The sequence below is a fragment of the Pseudochaenichthys georgianus genome, chromosome 12, assembly GCF_902827115.2.
Source record: "Pseudochaenichthys georgianus chromosome 12, fPseGeo1.2, whole genome shotgun sequence".
NCBI classification, from domain to species: Eukaryota; Metazoa; Chordata; class Actinopteri; order Perciformes; family Channichthyidae; genus Pseudochaenichthys; species Pseudochaenichthys georgianus.
This window is the reverse complement of record NC_047514.1, coordinates 18,184,402-18,208,900: the sequence shown is the minus strand read 5'-3', so window position 1 is coordinate 18,208,900 and position 24,499 is coordinate 18,184,402. Positions and strand designations below refer to the sequence as shown.

Sequence of the window (24,499 nt, the reverse complement as noted above, 5' to 3'; positions counted from 1 at the left end):
AAATGAGAATATACTGTTATGGCTTCATATAAGGAGGCGGTAGAAATGTACCAACTGTAAATATCTCTATCTCAAAAAAGTTTAAAATAAATATATTCTTTTTAAATAGAAAAAACGTATCACTGTGTGAAAAAACACTTTGTAATCTTTTTAAGTTTCCCATTTGATTCCAGTATTGTCTACCAGATTAAGATGCAGGTCAAGGAAATCCTATTTATTTCTAATATAAATACTTAATCTAATAGTAAAGTTGATTAAAGAGGGATATTATTCAAATGTTATCACATAAGTATCTTGAAAATAAAACCTGAAATTATTGTAACTTTCGAAATATAATGAATCATGAAGCACATCAACATGAAGCTTTAGTTGCCAGGTATTCTCCTCCAGTTGGAGTGTGATAGGTCTTTAAGTGGATGTAACATTTCAATCATCATCCTGACTGAGCAGCGCCTCTTCCTGCAGGAATAGATTATGTGATTCTGTCACTACTTGTCCCGTGTGAACAAAGCCTCTTTTCTTCACCCACAATGCTCTGCAGCGGGGTATCGCTATCTCCGCTCCGCCTGCTGCCTCGTGACTCACTGTATATCCGCTTTCTTTAAATTATTTGACTCTTTGATTGCCCTGGATTGGATTGTATCCCACCAACCTCCATCCTTTAAGAGGGGAATTCCCCGCATCCCACCTTAATCTTCCGTGACATTTTGTCCCTGCAGCAGCGGACTTTCCTGCAGGAATCTCCAAAACTAAATGTCGTGATTGATGAGGCTCAACACAAGAGTTCAGACGACGCTGTGTTCATACCCACTGACGCATGAACCGTCCTTCATGGTGCAATTTATTTGGCATTTGATAAGATGTACATCTACCTCATAAAAACACAAGCTCCACCCTGCAACATAAGCATGTTTAAGATTTAAAGGCTTTGAAAGAAAAGACAATGAAATGTAGCATTTGTTGTATTATACAGAAAAACATTTTAAATTCATTAAGATAATTTCTCACACCTGAAACTACATTGTAAATGCAGCTGTTTGGGTCACAGGCGGGTTTATGATGCACATAGATTTTAAACTATATGCCAGAATTATTTGAACCTACAGTACAGGACAGAGCGTTAAAATGCTTCCATTCAAAAAAAAATTCCCTCAGCATGCCAAAAGATTAAAAACATGCACCAAGCTTCAAAAAGCAGGTTGTAAAATAAAACAAAAAAACACCATCTTCTACACACACATGCTTTTTTTTTCTTACAATTTTGTTTCCTGGATAATCCACTGTGGATTGTCAATGTAAAATAAGAAAAAAAGAAAAATGGGGTAAAAGCTTTAGAACAAAAATAATGTTTTATACACACACACACACACACACACACACACACACACACACACACACACACACACACACACACACACACACACACACACACACACACACACACACACACACACACACACACACACACACACACACACACACACACACACACACACACACACACACACACACACACACACACACACACACACACACACACACACACACACACACACACACACACACACACACACACACACACACACACACACTACAGCTGGTGTTCTTCATGAGGCAGATCTAAAGCGGTTTGAATGCTGCTGGTTGTGGGTCTGATCTAACTTTAGGCTTTGTAAAATTCATCCTTGAGTGAATCAAATGTTTGTCGTCATAAAAGGGGTCTAACAAGTTCCAAATATACGAGATTTTCTTTTATTACAACTTTTTTTTTTTACTGCGATCCAACTGAGAAACAAGGACGGTAACAGATCCATCTACACCAAACAGAAAGGACTCAGAGCAGTGATCTTCGTCAGGAGCTGGACACATCCTCAATGAGTGAGATGTTGAAGAACCACACGTACAAACACATCAGGAAAGGAGGGGCAGCATCCAAATGTGACAACCAACACATTTCTTTGCGAAAACAAAAACCCTGATTAAATTGAGGGATGAGCGTGCAAAACATTGAGCTTTGAATCACTCAACATGGTTCAGTTAGCAAATACACAACTATGCTGCCAAGAGTTGATGATAAAGAAAACACAATGGGACCTCTGCATGATTAAACCACTTCATGATTGCGACAGTTATCTTAAATAAATTGATTCTTAAATGTAACGCTGGGAAATCATCCCTAATCTTCACACGGATACTTGAAAAGTTTCGCCGCTGCTGACTGATCAGTGGGGAGCTCAGACTGCGTCTAACCCACAATAAAACAATCGATTTTACAGCCTGCCGTCATTATTTATCAACAAAATAAACAACTCATAATTATCAGTACCACGACATTCCTTGAGACATTACGCCTCGTGTGAGCGTTTCCTAATAAAAACCTCATATAGCTGGAAACTAACTGTACTTTCTGGAACGTTTCAACCTCTGGATTACAAAACTGTTGCTGCAAATATGTGCTATAAACCTGGAAGACAGCTTCATGTATCAGACTGATAAGAATGTGAGGAGAGAGTAGGTTTCCTATGGAGCGAGTAGAAATCGAGATCTGCCGCGGCAGACGGGGCTGATGGGAACATTATTGTAGTCTGGAGAGCGACGGATCAACACATACGTCTGTAAGATGCAAACTGAAACGCAGAAGGAACATTAGCTGGCTTCTCTGTCACTCTTAAGCTTGGGCTGGACTGTGACACACACAAGTATAACAAATCTGAGCGGCACAGACCTGACGGGGTATTTACATCACGGCTTCTCTGAGATGTTTCAAAAGCTTAGCTCAGTCGTCGCTTAAAGTAAAAGTGGAGCCTTCTCGGCCTCTATGAAGTGTTTTTGTCTCTGTACAGAAACAGGCCTCTCTGCTGCCTCAGTGTTTCAAAAAAACAAAAAAAAACACTTTGAAGGCAAACTGCAGAAGAGACTTCAAAAAGAGGGCATCCTCGCACCTCAAAGAAAAGGAGCTGATCCAAGACGTCTGTACAAACTTTAACTCTCCTCCCTGCAGTCAGCTTTAAAAAAAACTTCCTCTCCCGGTGAGGAACACCCTCATGACTTTCCTCGACCAGCAGGAAATGTCCGTCCAGGGTCCTATACCACGGTGCTGAGGGAGGAGACGCAGTCTGCGGGCCCCTGGCCGTCTGTGGGGGTGTCGGGCCCCACCAGGAGGGTGCTGCTATCTATGGAGTCCTCCCTCGCCTGACAGGACGGCGCTGATTCTGGCACAGGGACAGGAGCGTTGGGGATGTCCGCCTGGTGCCCGTTTCCCATGGTGTTCATCTGGCTCTGTACCATGGAAAGCCCGCTGCGTCCTGCACCAAGAGAAAGGAAATGAAGACAAAAGCCCAACTCTGTGTATAAGAGGCATGAATAAAAGGATCTGCGCCTACCAAGGTCGACGTAGAGGAGGCTGTCTGGGTTGATGGAGGCTTCGTACGGAGGGGGGGGGTCGTCTGGGTGCTGGATGTCGGGGTATTTGTAAGCTGCGTACGGAGGAGGAGGCTCTTGGAAATGGAAAGCGCCGCCCTCTCCATCATCGGACAGATGCAGGGGGGTGAGGCCGGTGCCGAAAGCATCCGGGCCGTAGTCGAAGCCCGGGACCCGCCTCCCAAGGTTGAAGTGGTGCACTGAGCAGAAAGAAGCAGACAGGAATAGGATGTTTAATCACTGCACTTCCAAGCATCCACAAATCAGCCTTTTAAAAGAAACCTTCATTTATAGCACAAATGTAAAAAGTAAGATAAATGGAAAGGGTCATCATCGCTGCTCAAATAATAAATGAGTGTTTACAAAGAGTGTTGGACCCTATTATATCCGACTTGCCTTAAGAGGTGTACACCTTATTTCACTTTTTGGGGAAATATCGATTCTTAACTAATGCTTTGTGTATTGCAGCATTTGAAATAATATTAAACTATGCAGCATCTTATTTAACCTAGACTAATAATTATGAAATTGCCTTTAAATAAAATGACCTAAACATTTTTTTATTAGGGTGATGTGACTATCTAACAATGCTCACAGTTTCCTCCAATCAGAGTTTCGATGCGTTCGCGTCTCCGCTGGCGGAGTCTGTGCACCATGAAGAGCAGCAGAGAGAGGATGAGGAAGGACGAGATGCAGCTGACGATCAGTCTCATGCCGCTCGCCATCGAGTCAAACAGACTGTTTCCATCTGGGGGAAAAGAGAAAAGAACGACAAAATCAGAGAATCACACAAAGAGAGCTCACAAGAGCTCCTGAGGATGAGAAATGCTCATGTGTAAACTGAGTTCATTCAACATATTTGTAGTGGACAATAGATGCCAATCTTTACTTAAAAACAGGCTAAATTGAAGTCACATGTTATCATAAAATGTTAAATAGTATGTTGAATATCAAGGTTCAAGGCTTTTATTGTTATTAATACATAGCTACAGTGTAGTTATGACAATAACACTCTTAGGTCACAGGCTCCTCCAACAGTGCAACACAATAAAACAGATAATAGTGCAAGTGCATCAAATAAAATGGAATATAATAGAAATAGTGCAGAATAGTCTATATACACAATATCTCTTGATAACAGTGCTAAAAACCCTCCAAAGCTGTATATCTGTGAGGAGCTCCTTGTGTTAACCTCCATGCATTATGTCTCACGCTGTCCATGCAGCAGCTGACACAAACACCCTGTTCTCAGTCAGTACCTGGGTCCAGGCAGGTGAACTTGCAGCACTCTTTGGGGTCCTTGCGGAAGTGCTGGCAGCCCTGCGGACGCTCACACAGCGCCGCCACACACATCTCCGGCTCTCCATCATGACACGTGCAGCTCAGACACGGGTCGTCCCCTTTAGGGGTGAAGTAGTATCCCTCGTTCACCACGTTGTCTTTTATATCCACGCACGTTTGCCCTGATGGGAACATAGAACGTCAAAACAGCGTTACTTCCATACATACATACATACATACATACATACATACAATTTCATAATTATTAGTACATACATACATACATACATACATACATACATACACTACGACTGTAAACAAGACAAATGAGCCCGTACTTCTCTTGCAGAGGAAGGGGAACTTCTTGTAGCAGTTCTCAGCGTGCCAGCTGTGCAGGCCTCGCTCGTTCATGCTTTTGATCTGAACGCGCTGCAGCTGAGCACAGAAGACGTTTTCCTGGGTGGGAGACACCTCCCCAAAATAGGTCAGATCGTCAGGTGGCAAAAACACCTGCATTGACCCTGTTGAGGAGAAAAGAATCATTTTAAAATAAAAAGATAACATTTCAGTTACAGAAGTTGCTTTGTAGAGCAGGTTAAGCGTTGTACCTTTGTATGCGACCTCCCAGCGTCCCTCCAGGGAGTTGTTCCGATTGGTGATCACATACTGGTAGCCCACCCAAAACCTTCAACAAAGAAAAGAAAAAGTTATTGACCACAATGTTTTTCTTAACTGTGTCAAATGGTATATTTCAGGGTTTGGGCATGAGCTAGAATTGAACACTTAAAACTGCCACTATTGGCCACTAGATGGCCTGCAACCAAAGCTCCACCTCTGCTGGAACCATAGACTGTATATATGAAGGGCTGGAACACACCGACACATACGACTGTATATAACCATACTTTATTACATTAAAACTAAATAGGTCAACAAGGGAACTAAAAAACGTTTAATAAGTTAGAAAAGAAGATATCTGAAGAAGTTTTGATGTGGTTTTTGAGACGTGAGTTTGTAAAGTTGAGTTTGTAAAGCCCAATTTTCTGTATTTTCAACTATTTCCTGAGTAAATAATACAGTCCGGGTGAAAGGATCAAAAAGAGGAGTGTGCAGGGTTTGGACCAAGCTGTAAGTGTTTGTCTTTGTTCAGAAACTTGACTATATTAAAGTGATTCACAGGTAATTGACTGATTAAACAGTAATGTAGTCAAGAGAAGCTCTTAGAACACCTTTCATTTGAAGGCTAAGTAAAAAGTGAAACACTCACTTGCACTGGTCTCTGCGCTCACAGACTTTGTCGTCAAAGTCCACCTCGATCTTCAGGATGAACTGCAGCTCCTCGTCGGTGACGAAGGTGGCCAACGAGCCGTTGACTTTCTGACAGGTGTCCACCGCCTGCCAGTAGTTCTCGTTCCTCGGGTACACTTTGTAACAGCTGGCCGTCTTCTCGTAGTGGTGCCACCCACTGGGGCACTTCTCTGTGGAGGGACGAGAAACGTTAGCATTGTGGTCGAGAAAAGCGGCGTGTACACATAATGCAGGTTCAACAACTTTATTATTAAATACAATTCATGGGGGGGGCGTGAAGAGAAATGCTTACTGTTGAAGCGCACAGGCTGAGCCACACCGATGACGTCTTCCTGGTCATCTCCTTTGCCAAAGCGAAACCTCTCCCCCTTTATAGCTGCAAAACAAATTATCATGGTCAACTATATATAATCGCTTTACATTACATTACATTTAGCTGACGCTTTTCTCCAAAGCGACTTACAATAAGTGCGTTCGACCAACAAAATACAAACTTGAAGAAAACAGAATCATATAAGTACATCAGGTTTCATAGAGCAAAAACATTTCAAGTGCTACTCAACTGGCTTTAGATAAGCCAGTCCTTTATTAGTATATAAGTGCTTTGTTAATAGTTCTATCGCTCGAAGTGGAGTCGAAAGAGATGAGTTTTCAGTCTGCGCCGGAAGGTGTGTAAGCTGCGGAGGAGCAACGTGGTGTGGGAGAATTTAGGAAGGTTGAAGACCAGACGAGCCGCTGCATTCTGGATGAGTTGCAGAGGTCGGATGGCACATGCAGGTAGACCAGCCAGGAGGGAGTTGCAGTAGTCTAGGCGTGAGATGACGAGAGCCTGGACCAGAAGCTGGGTCGCTTTCTGGGACAGCTGGGGACGCATCATCCTGATGTTGTAAAGCGTGTATCTGCAGCAGCGGGTTGTAGCAGCGATGTTTGCAGTGAAGGACAGGTTGTTATCTAGGGTCACACCCAGACTCCTTGCAGTCTGAGTCGGGGAAACAACAGAGGTGCCGATGTTGATTGTTAGGTCAAGAGTGGGACAATCTTTTCCCGGAAGGAAAAGCAGTGCAGTCTTGTCAAGGTTGAGCTTGAGGTGATGAGCAGCCATCCACTGAGAGATGTCAGCTGGACAAGCAGAGATGCGTGCGACGACCTGGGTCTCTGAGCGGGGAAAGGACAGAATTAATTGGGTGTCGTCAGCGTAGCAGTGGTATGAAAAACCATGCGGGCTAATGACAGATCTGAGCGAGTTTGTGGACAAGGAGAAGAGGAGGGGACCAAGAACAGAGCTTTATAAATGTCCTGTACCTCCAACTGTGTGGATACAATAGTGAAAAGGCCTTGAGGTTCAAGGAGCTGAATGTGTGCAGCAGATGTTATAAAAAATGACTCATGGTCAAACAGGGTGGACATGTTTTTCCCTACCTGTATATCTGTTTAAAATAATTGTTTGTTTTCATTGCATATATTGGCTAATGTTGTGTAATCTGTTAAAAGCCTGATGTAATAAACCAGGCGTTTTATTTGTCTGATATCCTCATTAATAAATAAAGCTTCTGCTCCAGCTCTGCGTGATAAATCCATGTTCTGCGTGCAAAGGCCCTTTTGTTAAAAATAATAATAACTCAGCTCTAAGCTTACATATTTAATAATCTCCACCGACTAATGTTGATATCACCCTGGGAACACTTCTCTTTCTCTCACTTATTATTTATTTATGTGACTCAGATGAACATTTCTTCCCGTGTCGAGGTTCATTACTTAAGACAGGGATGAAGAAACAAGAAGTTTGTATCTTATTATCCATCTTCAACTCAGAAAATAAGAAGGAAGTTGACATATTTGAGGAAGATAAAAGCCGAACCAAAGTCTTACTTTAAACATCAACATTAAAGCAGTGCATATGTTAGCCTCTTACATGTATCTTCTGGAGTTTACAGTGATTAAAATCTACCATCGCAGCATTGTCTGCATACAGGAAATTCAAGACTGGGGTTTAATTGATGTAAATATAAGGACGAATATCTAATTATTGTTACTAGTTTGATGTTTTATGCCATCAAATGTGTTAAGTAAAGTCTTACAATAATCAACAACACATTTTTTTTGAACAAACTAACTAGCAATCATTTAACGATTTTTTTTAGGTTACACTTATTTGACATAATTCTGTTGATTTAACAATAATATGAATGCAACTGTTCTTTGGTGTGCAGCCTTGCTTACCTTTCTATTGTGTGCAATGTGCTTCTTGCCAACCAGATACTTATACAACACCTTTCCCTCTTTAACTTGCAGTAAAGTTATAAGGTTGAACAGTTTCTGCTGGTATTTGTCCCGCTGGAATTAGTGCGAGGGATTGTTCCACCTCTCCATGTTATTCAACAAAGAGCTAATCCCAAAGAAGAACATTGATTTCCATGCATGCTGTTGATTCAGTAGACAATGAGCCCTCGCCGAGGCATGTGTGAGCATTGTTTGGCCTTCTCTTGCCTTCTTCTATGAAAGAACACTGAGCACATCTGAAATGGATAGTACATCATGTTCAGCTTTTACAATCATCAGCGTGTCAATAATGCTAATAATCAGCATTTTCTGCTTTTGAACATGCAGAATAAACTGCTTTTGTGTTTAGTACCTTTTGTGGTAAAATATACAGAGAAAACAATTGCTGCTTTAACAGCCTGTTCTACAAATGTGTTTTCCCTGAAGAATGAATAGGATCCACTGTTAGCCATTAGCAGTGATGTTGGCAGGCTGCAGCGTTGACTCAAGAGCTCGCTCCATCACGGCTGCGCTGTATGGAGGTCACACGCTGAACTCAATCCTTTCAATAATTCCTATTATGCGGTCAGAGATCTGGGGATAAGGTCTCTCCAGATTTAAGAGCGGAAAACAATAGGATTTTGGTCAAAGGCTTAGCCCTGCAACATCCATGTGGTATTGAGGAGATCAAGCAGCGGTAAACAACAACAGAGACACATGTGCAGCCACTCAAAGTTTAACTCTGCCCCCCCCCCCTGCCATCTGACACTGTCAATGAGCTGATAGTCCCCAATTGCAAATATTCAACTGTGTTGGATATGGAGGACTTTTTAGTACCTGCAGGCCTAAAACCACTTCTGAGCGCTTTAGTTAAAGATAAGATGGATTGATCTTTTTTTTTTTGTGGAAACTTTACAGTTGCTGCTTATTAGAGTATTTTATTTTACTCTACAGTATTTCAAATTCTATTTAAAATGTATATAGTTTTCTTCTTCCTCCTGCATTTTATTTGCACCATTTTATTTTTTTATTTGTTTATTTTATATCTTAAAGGTCACCTATTATGCAAAATCCACTTGTTTGTGTCTTTTATACATCAACATGTTTCCCCTCTGTAAAAAGAGATTCTGAAAGTTTCAGGAAAAAAGATTCGGTCACTTTTTGTCCCGATCCATTTATATAAAAACCTGTCTGAACATGAGCTGATCAGATTTTGGCTACTTTATGATGTCATAACGATTGTTTGGCTTGTGTAACCATCAGCCACTCACCAATCACGGTAACCCCCCCCCTTATCACCTGAGACCCCATTTACACGGGAACGTTTGCGCACCGTATGCGTTTTCAAAAAAGTCTTCCGTTCACAGGTTCACACGCAATCGATTCATTAACGTGTCCGTTCACACGAGACCGCTGGAAACGCTGTAGTACATATGCCAGGCCTGTAAGTGGCGCTGCTGCCGCCACTTACAGGCCTCGTGTAAACGAAAGGGGATACGCAAGAGAAACTATGCGGATACCACCCGTTTCGTCCTCGTGTAAACGGGGTCTGAATCTCCTGCTAGAGCACCAGTGTGTTCTTTTTAACCAAATCTCTCTCAGAGGGGCGTGGGGAGGGGCCCCTTATGTTCATCTAAAATAACAGACAGAGAATCAGCACTTTTGAAACAGGGCTGAAACAGAGGGGATTATGGGACACTACAATGCACGATCTGTTTGGTATTTCGAGCCAAACACTTCAGAGACATGTTTTGTATATATATGTGAGACCTATACTATATTGATGAAAAACAGTATAATATGGGACCTTTAAGTACACTGAAAGTCAAATGGCTGAGGAGCCTGGGGATTTTCATTACCAACAACTACGCTGTAGCTGTTGTGAATATAACAATAAAACCTTTGATTTGAACCTTGAACAGCCTTTGGGACAGTGATGCATTTTGCGCTCACACCACAGGCCACTTCTTTTCACACGTGGTCCACATGCACCACTAAACAATCTCTAGATGTCGCTCCATTAGATCCCAGTGCGTCACTTAAACCTTGTGGATGCTTTCAAATCTGTCCTTAGAGCCGTCCGGCTGTGATCCAATCGCTCGAGTGTGAAAAGGTCCCGGGTGTTGCTATTCTTTCCAGAAATCAATCATGTTATGGGTGTTGTGTAACAGGGCGGGTGTAAAAGGGCATAAGTGAGCTATACTCACGGGGACAGTCCATCTCGTCGCTCTTGTCCTCACATGCTGTCCAGCCGTCACACTGCCAGGACATTGGGATACATTGCATCTTCCCACTGCGGCAGGCGAACTGCCCAGGGCTGCAGCGCTGCTCTAAAACACAAGAGAGAGATCCAGTGGTCAAAAACTGCATGTGACTGTGACTCTTCCAAACAAGAGACAACCATTTCATGTTAGAAGAGGAATGAATGAGGTCATGCTGATAACAGATATCTTAGATGGTGATGAGGTGAGAATTTCAGGAAATATAAACAGATTTTCAATGATATTGCTGTTAGCGACTCGGTGCAAACTGAGACAATCACTGTCAAATTAAACCAGCAATATCACTGCACTATCGACAGTATAAATACTCAATTGTCAGCATGTTAGCCCATTCACCGACTCAATACTGAGACATAAAAGATAATTGGTAGTACTCAGAAAAGAAAATCCAATGCCACTGGCAACTGATATGTTTATATAAGTCTAGAGAAACATAGAAATGTGTTGTCTTGTATTGAAAAGAAAAATAATGTAACTTTTGTAGGCATTTCTTGGAATAGCAGTGGCAGCAGAGACACTCTTAAAGTCTCTTTGTTTGTCAATACCCTTCAGCAGCACAGTCTGTGCTAAGTGGGTCTCCACGCCATCATGTGCAATTAAGAGTGGCCCTGCCTTCCTCGTGTGATGAAAGAACAACGAGAGTCTATAAACAAACTCTAGAAGGGCCAGTTTACTGATCACAGTGAGAAAGTTCAACTCACTCTAATACTGTTCTTATGAAGGTAAATGATATTGGCTTCTTATAAAACATTATCTATTTATTAGGAAACTATTAAAGATGTGTCAGTATTAGTTCAAACTGCTGATATATTCAAACCAAAACAGACAGCCACTACACTAAGAGATAAACTGTGTGCTTACCTGACAATAATCTTGCCAGAGCTAGCCGCGGACCTGCAACAAATAAAACAGTAAGAGTGACTCTCCTGTATATCAATGTGTTGTTTTGTTAGGGACACAGTATCATCCTGTGTGTGCTGCTTATTATGTTGTCTATAAGGATATTGCATATTTATACTGTCAACAATTCTCTGGCATGTGACAGTGCTCAGTGATTCCCCAGTAGAGGGTCCATGATGCCATCTGCTCTGGGTTACAGGTGGTTTCTGTTTACCTTCAATAAAGCTGGACCACCCACTGACCAGACAACAAATATTGGCAACTCTATTTTTACTTAGAAAAAAAAGCTCAGAGCTATTTCAAGTGACTATTGTTTCATCTGTGTACCCACCAGCCCAGGTGATAGACCACACACAGACCACACGCTGATGGTCCCACAGAGCAACAGATAAAGATAATACAAGTCTGTAAAGGAAGAAAAATGAATGTGGCATTTGGCTTGGAAATGCAATGCAAAATTGGAAGGGGAAAGGATTGATTTACAACCAGATGTAATTCAAATAATTCTCATTATTTCCCCATCTGAGTGCAGCCCTACTTATAGCTTCTTTTCAGAAACTAAACATTCAAATGCAATACATTGCAGGATGACAGTTCAGAGTTCAAAGATATCATATTTTCAAAAACAGGAATCTCCCATTGCACCAGATGCAACATGTCTACTGTAACAAAGGTCAGAATAAACATTGCACAACATCCTGGTCACTTCATTTGCTCAAAGGAAGTCACTGGGACAAGGTTATAAAACATGACTTAGAAAGAGAATTAATCTCACTTGCATGACATAAAGACATATTGGCTATGAATGACTTGTAAAAAAGGTCAGTTTAAAGTAATCCTATCCTTTAAGGCTGACATTAATGCAGACCTTGCTCTGCCTAGCTGTCTAACACAGCCAGCTCATATGGGTTAATGCTAAGTGGATTGAGACGCATTACAGATGAGTCTCAGGCTCCTGGGACTGAATGCATCATCATCATTCTCAATCCCTTCGAGTCAGAATACGTGTCAAATTGATGGATAACATTAGAGTGGATTTATCCCAAATGTGATGTTAATAATTAATGCATTCAGAATAATATACTAGGTAACAAGCTTTCAAAGATGATGGTCAATCCCATTTACGGTACGTCCACACGGTTCCGTTGCATGCTTCAACGGAGACGCTTCCCATTCACTTTGAATGGGGTGACGTCAAGCTTTGCCGAACTGCATTGTGTGGGCGTGTCTGGAGCATGACCAACAACCAATCACATTCATCTCCCGCCCCGGACACACAAGCACACGGTTTGATTGGCTAGCGCTTGTACTGGCATATGATTTGATTGGCTAGCGCTTCCGCCGACGCTTGAAAAGTTGAATTTTTCTCAACTTTCGAAGCGAGCAACGGAGGCAAAGCGACGCGACGGAACCACAATGCAGTTTGGCAAAGCTTGACGTCACCCCATTCAAAGTGAATGGCAAGCGTCTCCGTTGAAGCACACGACGGAGCCGTGGAGGCGTACCGTTAAAATGCATTGCAGGATATTAAATTATGTGAAAATACATCTCTAATCATGTATGCACACTATTTATGAGAACATGATTTTAACACCTTCACCAGATGGAGATGGAAGCATTGCCAGTATGTGAATACAGGGTGATGTAACAGTCCTCTGAAAGCCAAGGTTTTATTTTTTAATGAACCTATTTGTTCAATAAAACATATTGTAGGACTTGTTGCTTTATCAGCTCACTGGGAGGCTTGGGAGCGGAAGACTGTTTATCGAAATGTAGCTGGCTCTTTTTAAGCTGTATCTGCATGTTCTCATGACTGGGAAATAAGTGCTTGGTTTGTATTTTCTGTGGTTTGAAGATAGACTTGCTGCCAGCACAGATCAGTGTTCATTCATGCTTTCTCTCTGTGCTATAGAGCTAGCTTCTGCAGGAAAATTCACAAGGAGTAGAATTTGATCAGATTCCATAGGCTATTGAGCATCTCCAGTTTAAAAAAAAAAAGAAGTCTTCAAGGAGGTCCTTTGTAATGATCCCCATTGTCTTCATTCACTAATTGTAACATCTGTACTGTTTTGTATTGATTATTACTGTGCTTACTTCTTGTCATTTGCTGGATTATGACTTGTTTGCAATAAAAAGATTTGTAAAAAAAAAAAAAAGGCTATCCGTTACAGCTTCAAGTTAAAGAGCACTTTCCTTGTTGTTATTTGAACTTTCTGGAGATGTGCATGGAGTATCTGCATCCATTAACAGCTGCCTGAAAGCTCCTCATTCCCTTTCTGATTTGTGGGGATTTTATCAGAAAAAGGTTGTACTGCAAACATTGGATAAGGATGGTAATGTGTTGTTTTGAGGTAAAAGAGAGGAAGATAATGGCAACACAACATGCTGACGTAAGGTAATGTATGTGCTCAACATACATGCATGCATACTAGGGATGCACGATAATTATCGGCCCGATAATTATCGGTCCGATATTAGGAATTATGACGTCATCCCGATAAACCCGATACCAGTATTAATAGCCCCGATAATATACAATATATTTTTTGGGTAAAAAAAATAAAAAATACTCCGGTGTGGGTGGATTGGGATGAGGGGCGCTTGTGCTGAGTGTGCTGACTTCTCGTACAATGTCCCACTGTCTGGCTTCCTGCATAAGGTCAAGTGCTCGGCGCAGTTGTGGCGAAATGTCGCTCCTCTGTTTTCATTTAAACAGCTCCTTATATCCGTTAGCGCAGCTAGCTAGCACCAGATGCTAACAACAACAATGCACGTAAGGTCTCTCTCTCGCTGACTCGGGTCACACATACACACACCCTCCCGGTCCTCCAGATGGCCAGTCGGTGCCTGCCGGTGAGCGTGGAAGTGTGGTCTGCCACAATCGGGCGGCAGGAGCGGGGCTGTCAGCATCAGCTTGTAGATGGTATTTTAAACTTGATGTGCTCTGAAACTACGGGGCGGCCAAGGAAAAAAAATACACATGCGTTAATCGCGTTAAAATAATTAGTGGCGTAAAACTTTTTTTATTATCGGTATCGGTCTTGACGCAGGAAGTTATCGGTATCGTTTCAAAAACCCAATATCGTGCATCCCTAATGCATACTGTATCTAACCGCTGAATGCATCTGCCTGGTAATCACTGCATTAGTGACTGATGCATGACAAATAGAGCAGTTAAGGCCATGGGCTAGCAGGATAAAAATAAAATTGTATTAAGGCGGTTTCTCTCCCAGGCTTTGGATCTTGTAATGTTGAGTCTTCAAATGAGTGAACACTGGCTACCCTGAGACAAGTGAGCCCCTGCATCTCTTACATAACCCACAGGAAATACAATAAAGACCATGAACTCGGTCTCACTGGAGTATAACGGCACAGTGAGCTGGCTCTGTGCACACACTGCATCATCTCCAGCCGCTGGTGATTCACATCAACACTGAGGCTCACTGTTAGAAGCAGCGAGAGGGTACGGACATGTCTTTCTTTCTTTATGCCGAGCCACATTCAAAACTAATACATTTTCCTAACACTGTGTGGATAAACGCACTTCGGGTCATATTTCTTCAAACCCAGGATATTCGGTGGTGCGCCACTATTAGATGGGTAACCTACATAACAACAATCGTATACACAATTATTTCAACAACGAATGAGCATACACATGTGCATGCATTCATAACTCACTAACGCTACACCTGCATGTATTTTGACCTCAGTATAATTGTTATTTAATAAAGGTAAATGGATTGAATCAGCTTATGTAGTTTTTTTTTTACTTTGGAAATGATAACATCCGTTTTTTTAACTACATTTAGACTTCACTACTTAGAACTCTCTGGAGTTATTTGTTTGGATCACATGATTAGGAAACAATCCTATAAAGCAACCCCTATAAAACTAACTATAATAGCCTAATCTTAACATGCAGAAACAGAGGGTTTAACTGAATAGACATGCAGGCTAGAATTGAAATGTCAACGTTATGAATGAAGCTCCAAATGATTCTGTACAGACCTGGAAATGTATGTGTGTTGCCCTGAAAGGCTTGTAACTTTCACTTCTCAGTACTAATATGACAACGCTGACACTATGAAAGATAAACAGGATTACTTTAAATACAGAGCTGAAGCACTGCACTTTACCATATTAGGAGGAGTAAATGTTAATATATGAAGAGTAGTGTTCCAGGCATAACACGCATTATTGTTAAGGGACCCAGATCATAAGATATCAAGGATTTATCTGAAGGCAGCTGGTGGGGTATCTGTACAAGACTCTTGGTTTTCCAACATGTTGCTAAAATATTTCTTCCCTGTGACAGTCATCCCAACATTTTCATTTCCTGCACAATCAGCATGAGCGACATGTTGCAAAATGTTTCAGTGGCCGATGTATCTGTGTTATTGTTACTTCTTAACACATCAATAAACCTGATGAAACATTACAACCGAATAATAATATATATTTGTTAAACCAATTGAATATTTTCGGTTTTCAAAAACACCGTACTTATTGGTGGATCACTTTTTTCCCCCCATTGTAAGCCAATAATCTAAAGAAGGATTATAGTTGTTATGTTGTAAGAATGAATGAATGGCTTTTCATTAAGAGAATAAACAGTAGAACGCTAATGATCTGCACTCAACTGCATTGAAGTATAGTGTCTACTGCCTGGAGTTCCAATATGTGAATGCTGGTAAGCAAAACACAAACAGTAAAGCTTCCATTAAACATTGCCATTGCATTGGGCAGAAGTTTGCCCACGGTACAAATGTCACAATAATCAGGTGGACAACATAGTTATGATCCTGAAGCATGTTCCTATGTGTAGTTTGTGGCCACCACACGACATGCACATGTGCTAACCACCGAGCCACCGCACTGTGTATATGATCATCATCATATCTTAAGTATTTCAGTTTTTACATCCGTCACATAATTTTGCAATACTGAGCACAGTAATGTCAATCATACATGCAGGAGCAACCAACATAGTCTAATCTAGAGTGGGTACTAAGGGTGATAATGGTGTTTATAATTAAAAAGCACCTCACCCAAATGTTTGAGTGGGTTAATCTAAAATTACATTTTAATGTTGCCTAGCTCACTACTCACCACTACCTAGAACTGAAGGCAATGATCCCATTTAACAGCCATGTGATTGTATGATGCATTCTGAAAGAAGCTGAAATATGGCTCAAGCATACCTGTGTAACCAAAACACTTTCATTGTACACCTACGCGTTTACATGTTATTGAATTATGTTCCAGAAAACTGGATTATCACTCAAATGAATGTTCAAGTTATGTGTGGGTATCAAGCTTTGGGAAGCGTGCACTTAATGTGCACCAGCATGCTCCACAAAAACACATCCTCTGTGACACAGACTGTGCAAAATACGATTAAAAACCGATTGTCCCCACTGTGTAGGAGGCTTGGCATGAAGGCCACACTATCCCCAAAACAACTAGTGGTTTCAAACCCAGGGAAAGGCTTTAAGCACAAAACAGGCGTCGTGTTTGCTGTTGAGCATTAGAGTAAATAACGACCTAAAAGGTGAATAATTACAGCTGATAACACTATATACGTGAGTGCAAATATACCATGAAGAGCCTCCCAATATATTTACCAAGAACACAAATAAACCATAAGAAGAATGCAGTGTTATATGTACTGCGCTGTCTGGACACTCCTTTTTAGAAAACCAAACAATAAAGTGTTTAATACACGACTTGAACTTTACAATCCACATGATTGTATAAGGAACACAAGATCGGCCCTAAGGAAACCACAAGATGCTTTTGTTCTTTATGCTTGAAAGAATCTGTGAAAGCCTTTTCAAGTGTTTGCAATCAAAGCAAAATGACAGACTTCCAATGGAGACAAATGACATTAAATCAGTTGCCTGTGGCATCTTGTGAAAGAAGTTAGTACCTAAGAGGACTTTGGTGTACCAATACTGAATGGCAATTTTATATTTTTTAAAGACATCCAGATTATGTTTTTGTTATTAAAGGTTGTGTATGTTTTAATAAGTCATATATGTATCTATCTGCAGTATGTGCTGCATAAAAGCATCTTTAGGAAAGTGTCATGACAAATACATTGCTGTGCAGTTATGACTCCAAAATGTATAACTGTGGAGCTAAAGGATGAGTCATGAGAGCCAGCTTTTGTGATGCAGGAACATGAATATCTGACATGCATTTTAAATTACACCTTCGCATCAAAAGCGGACATCATCCAGGGAATACAGTGGAGGGCAAACACACCTAGGTTGAAATGCCTGTTAAATACACAGCTTTTATAATATATCTGAAGTTAAAGCTCTATAACACAATTTCACAATGCAGCCCTATTTATAATATAAGTGTGAAAAATAGCTTATGAAAGAAGAATGTGAAAAATGTTTTAATTTTGTATTATAATGCGGCTGTGTGGACTGTAATAATATTAAAGTGTTTGTTATTTCAAGATTAACGATATGACTTATTTTTATTATTGCTACAGTGGCGACAGCATGACGGTCTTGCACGCCGTCCAGCAGTACCACAGCAGCGGGTTAAAAATCACCGGAGCCCCCGGTTTATCCAGCAGGCCTTTCCGCTGCTTTCTGCTTACAGCTGTAATCTCGGTTTCGAGCCCACAGGAGTGCATGCAAAGGAAAACAACTAGGATGTATTTACCTGTCCGTGGTGGGTCCGTTAATGTGAGGACAAAGAGAAGAGAGAAGAGGACGAAACTGCTGCTGTCAGCCTTTGGCAACATTTATCCTCCATTCATAGTTACTCCTCTATCCAGAAATTTAAAACATATACCGAGGATATGCGCCGCCGCCCTCTCCGGAGTTATAACGTTGACCGTTTACAGCAGTTTATACCCATTTTTATGCACTTAAAGATGCATATATAAAAGAAAAATATCGCACATGAAGCATAGTCGCACCGCACAGCGACACAAATTGTGGTTAATCTCTTCGAGCAGCTAACGTTAGCTCAGCCGTTCACGTCCTCCTTCCTCTCTTGCTGCTCAGTGTGGAGCAGAGTTGATCCAAGATGGCCGCGGCCTCAAATCACAACAATCCCAAATATTCTAACACCAACACAGGCTATCAACTGGAAGAGCTGCCGGGGCGGAGTTTAGCTGCTCAGACCCAGAGGGACAGACCAGAGCTCTGGGACAGACGATAACCCAATGTGTGTACACGCCCCTTGAGATTATTTAAAAATGAATTCAACCCAATGTGTTATCAGTGAGCGGAATGGCATAGACACACTGGCGCAGTTTATCAAACAGATAATGAAAGCTGCTCCTGGTACTGGGCTTTGTATTTTCATGTTAGTTACGCTTATCAGAAGACTTTGATGAAGTGTGATTGTACTAATTAAAAAACATAATTAAAGGGAACAACATAGTTCACCGGTTGCAAATTCACGTAATTCATCACTCCAATTAAGCAGAAATGTGTTCTAAAAATATGCCAGCTAAATCATTCCACTCAAATCATTCATTAAAGTATGCGTTTTTGTTTGGGATAGCCTACTTGAGAAACCTTGTAACTACAAAAATGTATGAATAAGCATTTCCAACCATATCTCATTGTCTTTATAGGACAGTCTGACCTATTTGACCTTGTGTGATTGCCCATGGATTAAACTCCAAGATTCAAACGTCACAACAGTGAGTCCTTGTCTTTTTTATGATTTACTTTTTATATCAGAAATATATCTAACTCTGTAAGACCCATTGTCAGGCATGTGTAGAGTACAATGCCTGCAGGAAGTGGTATGTTAGGAATGTTCATTTTATCATCAAAGGTCATGAACATAAAGGAGTGCAGGGGCCTATACTACGAACCTGGTTCAACCTAACCTGGATATGTTTGAGTTAGCCGGTTGGCCTAATCCAAAACATACGCGCTCTCGCTAAACTGTACTACGACGCTGGTTATCAAGTGGATCGCTCAAGCCAGCCGTGTCCTATCTAGTTAGGTGCGCGTTCACATGAAAGGGGTGGTATCTGGAGCATTCGACCAATCACAAACATGGAGAAGCGTACTGACAGCGCAGCGTCATACTTCCTGAATGAAAAGTGAACTTTAATACTAGTCAAAAATGAAGAAGTTAAACTTTAAACATCCATAATTTAAACACTTTATCCAGGATAAAAGCCACATAGCTGCACCTGCAAGGTGAATACAGCTGGAAAAAGAAAAAGTGTTTGAATGCGTACATTAACAGGTTTATGATATCACTGCCCCGTCTAAAACACGATCTGACTTCAATTACATTTGTCTCGAGTGTTTCGTCAACTTATGTGTTGCTTAAAATAATACTTCTGCATACAGTATGTGACACTGTGAGTGTTGCACGGCCAGATACGGCTCAGCTGACTCAGATAAGGAGATATATGATACATTATGAAGTGATATGCCGCGGACTGTACTTAATGTACTCTGATCCGGTTACTTATGTTGTGGCCGATATTTAAGTAAGCTTTCTTAACGCTAATGTTATAATAGTCAGATTGCTCTGAAGATGGGAGGTGATATTCTATTCATGTTCACGTTCACACAGTCGGTGATTTTTGCCGGCCGTCTTTCCTAAAACGGCAGTTTTTCTGTATTTCCTTTCTCCTGTAATATGACTTGATCGCTTTAAACTCCGCACACTGAGCTCTGATTGGTCAGCAGGCGGTGCTTTCACTGAGTTGAGCTCTTAGCCTGCAACCTAACCAGGGGGGTATACTGCGAAGCAGGATTTTCGCTTAGCCGGCTAAATTCAGGGAAAACTCCGGCTTTCCGGTCCTACGAAGCTGGTTCTCTTTTTAGCAGGCTAGATCTCCATGGTAATATATGCTAAGCAGCTAACCTGGTCGGGACCACCTCCCATCTTCAGAGCAATCTGACTATTATAACATTAGCGTTAAGAAAGCTTACTTAAATATCGGCCACAACATAAGTAACCGGATCAGAGTACATTAAGTACAGTCCGCGGCATATCACTTCATAATGTATCATATATTTTATTATCTGAGTCAGCTGAGCCGTATCTGGCCGTGCAACACTCACAGTGTCACATACTGTATGCAGAAGTATTATTTTAAGCAACACATAAGTTGACGAAACACTCGAGACAAATGTAATTGAAGTCAGATCGTGTTTTAGACGGGGCAGTGATATCATAAACCTGTTAATGTACGCATTCAAACACTTTTTCTTTTACCAGCTGTATTCACCTTGCAGGTGCAGCTATGTGGCTTTTATCCTGGATAAAGTGTTTAAGTCATGGATGTTTAAAGTTTAACTTCTTCATTTTTGACTAGTATTAAAGTTCACTTTTCATTCAGGAAGTATGACGCTGCGCTGTCAGTATGCTTCTCCATGTTTGTGATTGGTCGAATGCTCCAGATACCACCCCTTTCATGTGCACGCGCACCTAACTAGATAAGACACGGCTGGCTTGAGCGATCCACTTGATAACCAGCGTCGTAGGACAGTTTAGCGAGAGCGCGTATGTTTTGGATTAAGCCAACCGGCTAACTCAAACATATCCAGGTTAGGTTGAACCAGGTTCGCAGTATAGGCCCCTGGTCCCGACCAGGTTAGCTGCTTAGCATATATTACCATGGAGATCTAGCCTGCTAAAAAGAGAACCAGCTTCGGATGACCGGAAAGCCGGAGTTTTCCCTGAATTTAGCCGGCTAAGCGAAAATCCTGCTTCGCAGTATACCCCCCTGGTTAGGTTGCAAATATTCATAATAATAATAAATCATATGTGTCCGAAAGGGAGCAGGAGGAAGCAAATGCTTATAATTCCCACCCCTTACTTACTGCTGATCAATGATTATCCTAAATAATTTCTGCACGTTATTCCTACTTACATATTTACATACATACATTTACAATAATTTCTCATCTTCAATCACCTCTCTTCATTCTCATAGTTTTCCCAAAAAAAATTGCTGTACATACTTTTAAACTGAATTATGCGTGTGCTTTGTTTGAACTCCTGCTCCAAACCATTCCATAAAATCACCCCACAGATTGTTATGCACATACTTCTCAGAGTTGTTCTGACCTAGAGTTGTCATACCGTTCCAGTTTTGTCAGTAAAATGTTGGTGTCAAATGCTTTGTGTAGGTCTATAAATATTCCCACTGCTTGTTTTTTATTGTCCATGCAGTTTGCTATTTCCTCACTTAATTTCATTAGTGCCATAGATGTTGATCTGTCTTTCCTGAATCCATATTGACTGTCGTCCAAAAGCTGATGTGTTTCCATTAAATGATCAAGTCTTTTTGTAAAAAGCTTTTCAAGGATCTTGGAAAACTGGGAGAGCAAAGAAACAGGCCTGTAATTTGTGTAATGGTGTTTATCCCCAGTTTTATATAATGGTATAACTTTAGCTATTTTCATTTTATTAGGGAATTTACCAGATTGAGAAGACAAGTTACAAAGATGTGTTAATGTTTCTGCAATTTCTTCAATAATGTATTTTACTATAATCATATCAATATTATTCTAATCGGTCGAGGATTTGCTTTTACATTTTCGTACAGTTTCTATGATTTATTTTTCTTCGAGGAAGAAAGAGCTATTGAGGAAGAAAGAGCTATTGTTTTCATTCCAGAGGTCCGTATCTTCCCCTTTAGTTGTTTCTACGGTTTTAATTTGTTCTGCCAGATCTGGCCCCACATTTACAAAGGATTGGTAAAACCACATCTTCTGTATTATTGATAACATTATCTTTGTCAATAAAAAACTCAGGGTAACCTGAACTTTTTTGCTCCATTTCTAATGATACTATTTAATACCTTCCATAAACCTTTCATATTATTCTCTAATATTTTATTATAGTATTCTTTTTTACATATTCTCATAATATTGGTTAATTTATTCTTATATCTTTTATATTTATTTTCTGCGTCTGAAGTTCTATATTTTATGAATTGTCTATATTGAGGCCATTAGTGATCCATGCACTTGTTTGTGTCTCTCTCTGCATTGTTTCACAGGACAGTTTTTTGTCACGATATTCATGTTATGTCATGTTTTTATGTCTAGGTTTGGGTGTTTTGCTGTTCTCCCCGTCATGTTTTCCTACTGGGTTATTGTCTGGTCCTTTTCCTTGTGTTTTTCCTCCTGTCGTTAGTTTCCCTGGTGTGTCTAGTTGTCTGATTGTGTTCACCTGTGGCCCTTGTGTTTCTCCTCCCCTGCCCGGCTATTTCTCGTCTTGTAATTACCCCTCCCTGTATTTAGTCTTGTCTCTTCCTGTGTTCAGTATTGGTTCGTCTTTTGTTTGTGACTGAGTTCACCGTGGAGTGTTTTGTGTTTCCATGTGATATGTTTGGTAAGAGCCCTTGAAATAAAGGTATTATCAGTGTTATCTGCGTTTGGGTCCTACCTGCTTCACTCCTCGTATCATTTTTGTCATAAAGTGATTTAAAAATGTTTTGAAATTCATCATATGCCTTGTCAATATCATCTCTCTCATATACTACCCTCCAATTCTGATTTAGTAAGTCATTCTTAAATGCATTTGTTTTCTTCAGTTATCAATATTTTGTATTTGAAATGGCTGGCGACTTTAGGTTTCTTATAACTACAGTGATAGACAATAAAAAAAGGTAAATTATCACTGATGTCACTATATAATAGTCCGCCTACTGTATTGTTTTCCATAATGTTTGTGAATATGTTGTCTATTAATGTAGCAGAATGAGAAGTTATTCTAGGTCTGGTGATTTTAGGATACAAAGCCATATTGCACAATGTATTGAAGTCTTCTGTCATTTTATGCTTTTTTGGATTCAACAGGTCAATATTGTAATCCCCACAGATAAACATCATTTTTTGTAATGATTTAGTAAAAAAGGTCTATCCTTCCTATCTGTAAATGTGTTTCCAGGTTCCAGGAGCTCTGTATATACAGCTCACCATCACATTTGTAGACTTTTCCATACAAATGTCTACTGTAACACATTCAAACAAACAGCTGTTGTCGTGCTCTCCACCACCTTATAGGTCATTCCTTTATCCACATGTTGCCACACCCCCTCCTCTCTTATTCCTTCTGTTTATATAATTCAGTTCGTAGCCATCCATCTCAAAGTCCACACCTTTCTCAGCACTGATCCAGGTCTCTGATATTGCTATGATGTTGAATGGGTTCTTAAACAGACTTAGATATTCTTTAATGTTGAGGAAGTTGGCATATAGGCTTCTGCTATTGAAGTGGATAATTGATATGTTCTCTTCTGATTGACACGTTACATTGAATTGCTCTTCTGTGAAATAGTTGCAGCTGTTGTTGATATTGTTCAGCAAGTTGTTTTCCAGATCAATGTCATTTTCCATGTCCAAGTGTTTTATGCTCTGTATATGCAAAAGTTTCTAGTCTTGATGGAGATATGTTTATTATCTGGAATTGTCATGGTAGTGTTTTATTTTCGTTACCTTGTCTGATTTGTTTCATTGATATTTTCCAGTTCCTACAGGTCCCTGATGATTAACACTTTGGTTTGTTCTTGTGATCCGTTAAGCTTGAAGATTTTGCAGTTTGCATTCCAGAGGGTAAATAAATTGAATTAAAGCATTACATTCCTCAATGTGTGCTATGTTGACTGCTATATTTATATATGTATCCTCCATAATAACATCCATTGCACTCAAGAGAACAAGAAAGTTTCATTTTGTCCAGCATCATCGCATGTGCACCCCCTGGCTTTCGAGGGCAGTGACTAAACAAATCCAAGCAGAAATAGCCCGTAGTCCTCCCTACGTCAAACTACGTCACGTCAAAGGACCGCTAGTGATGCAGGAAAAACTGTGTTTGCAGCGTGAAGGTGAAGTTGTAAATTAAGCTACAGTTTGTCTGTGTGTTGGCTTGCCCACATACCAGGACAACCTCACCTGACTGCATTTGTTGAACCTGTAACCTCGGATGCCCCCCCCAAAAAAATAAACTCAGGGCATGTTGCAGACAGAATAGTATGACTAGATTTAAAGCTTAAATTAGTTTTGTGCAAAACATTTACAACATTTTATCTT

At 40.7% G+C, this 24,499-nt stretch overlaps 1 protein-coding gene across 2 annotated transcripts; it reads right to left on the bottom strand.

Moving 5' to 3' along the window:
- Positions 1-1,736: 1,736 nt before the first annotated feature.
- Positions 1,737-18,559, bottom strand: dgcr2 (DiGeorge syndrome critical region gene 2). 2 transcript variants are annotated; one of them, XM_034095831.2, is made up of 11 exons: positions 18,135-18,559; positions 11,412-11,444; positions 10,476-10,598; positions 6,302-6,385; positions 5,969-6,179; positions 5,310-5,386; positions 5,040-5,222; positions 4,680-4,883; positions 4,016-4,168; positions 3,384-3,620; positions 1,737-3,305 (listed from the first exon to the last, which is right to left on the bottom strand). In XM_034095831.2, exons 1-11 carry the CDS (start codon positions 18,214-18,216, stop codon positions 3,085-3,087), a joined length of 1,608 nt encoding a protein of 535 aa, XP_033951722.1. In that variant the 5' UTR covers positions 18,217-18,559; the 3' UTR covers positions 1,737-3,084. The 2 variants fall into 2 exon arrangements, with proteins under 2 accessions (XP_033951722.1, XP_033951724.1); XM_034095833.2 differs by lacking the exon at positions 11,412-11,444 and having other exon boundaries at positions 18,135-18,558.
- Between the last annotated feature and the right edge of the window lie 5,940 nt (positions 18,560-24,499).

Coding starts and splice junctions, on each gene's coding strand:
- dgcr2 (XM_034095831.2), bottom strand. CDS start 18,216: ATGTTGCCAAAGGCTGACAGCAGCAGTTTCGTCCTCTTCTCTCTTCTC. Junction 6,180..6,301: donor TCAGCCTGTGCGCTTCAACA/GTAAGCATTTCT, acceptor GTCCCTCCACAG/AGAAGTGCCCCAGTGGGTGG. Junction 3,306..3,383: donor CCTCCTCTACGTCGACCTTG/GTAGGCGCAGAT, acceptor CTCTTGGTGCAG/GACGCAGCGGGCTTTCCATG.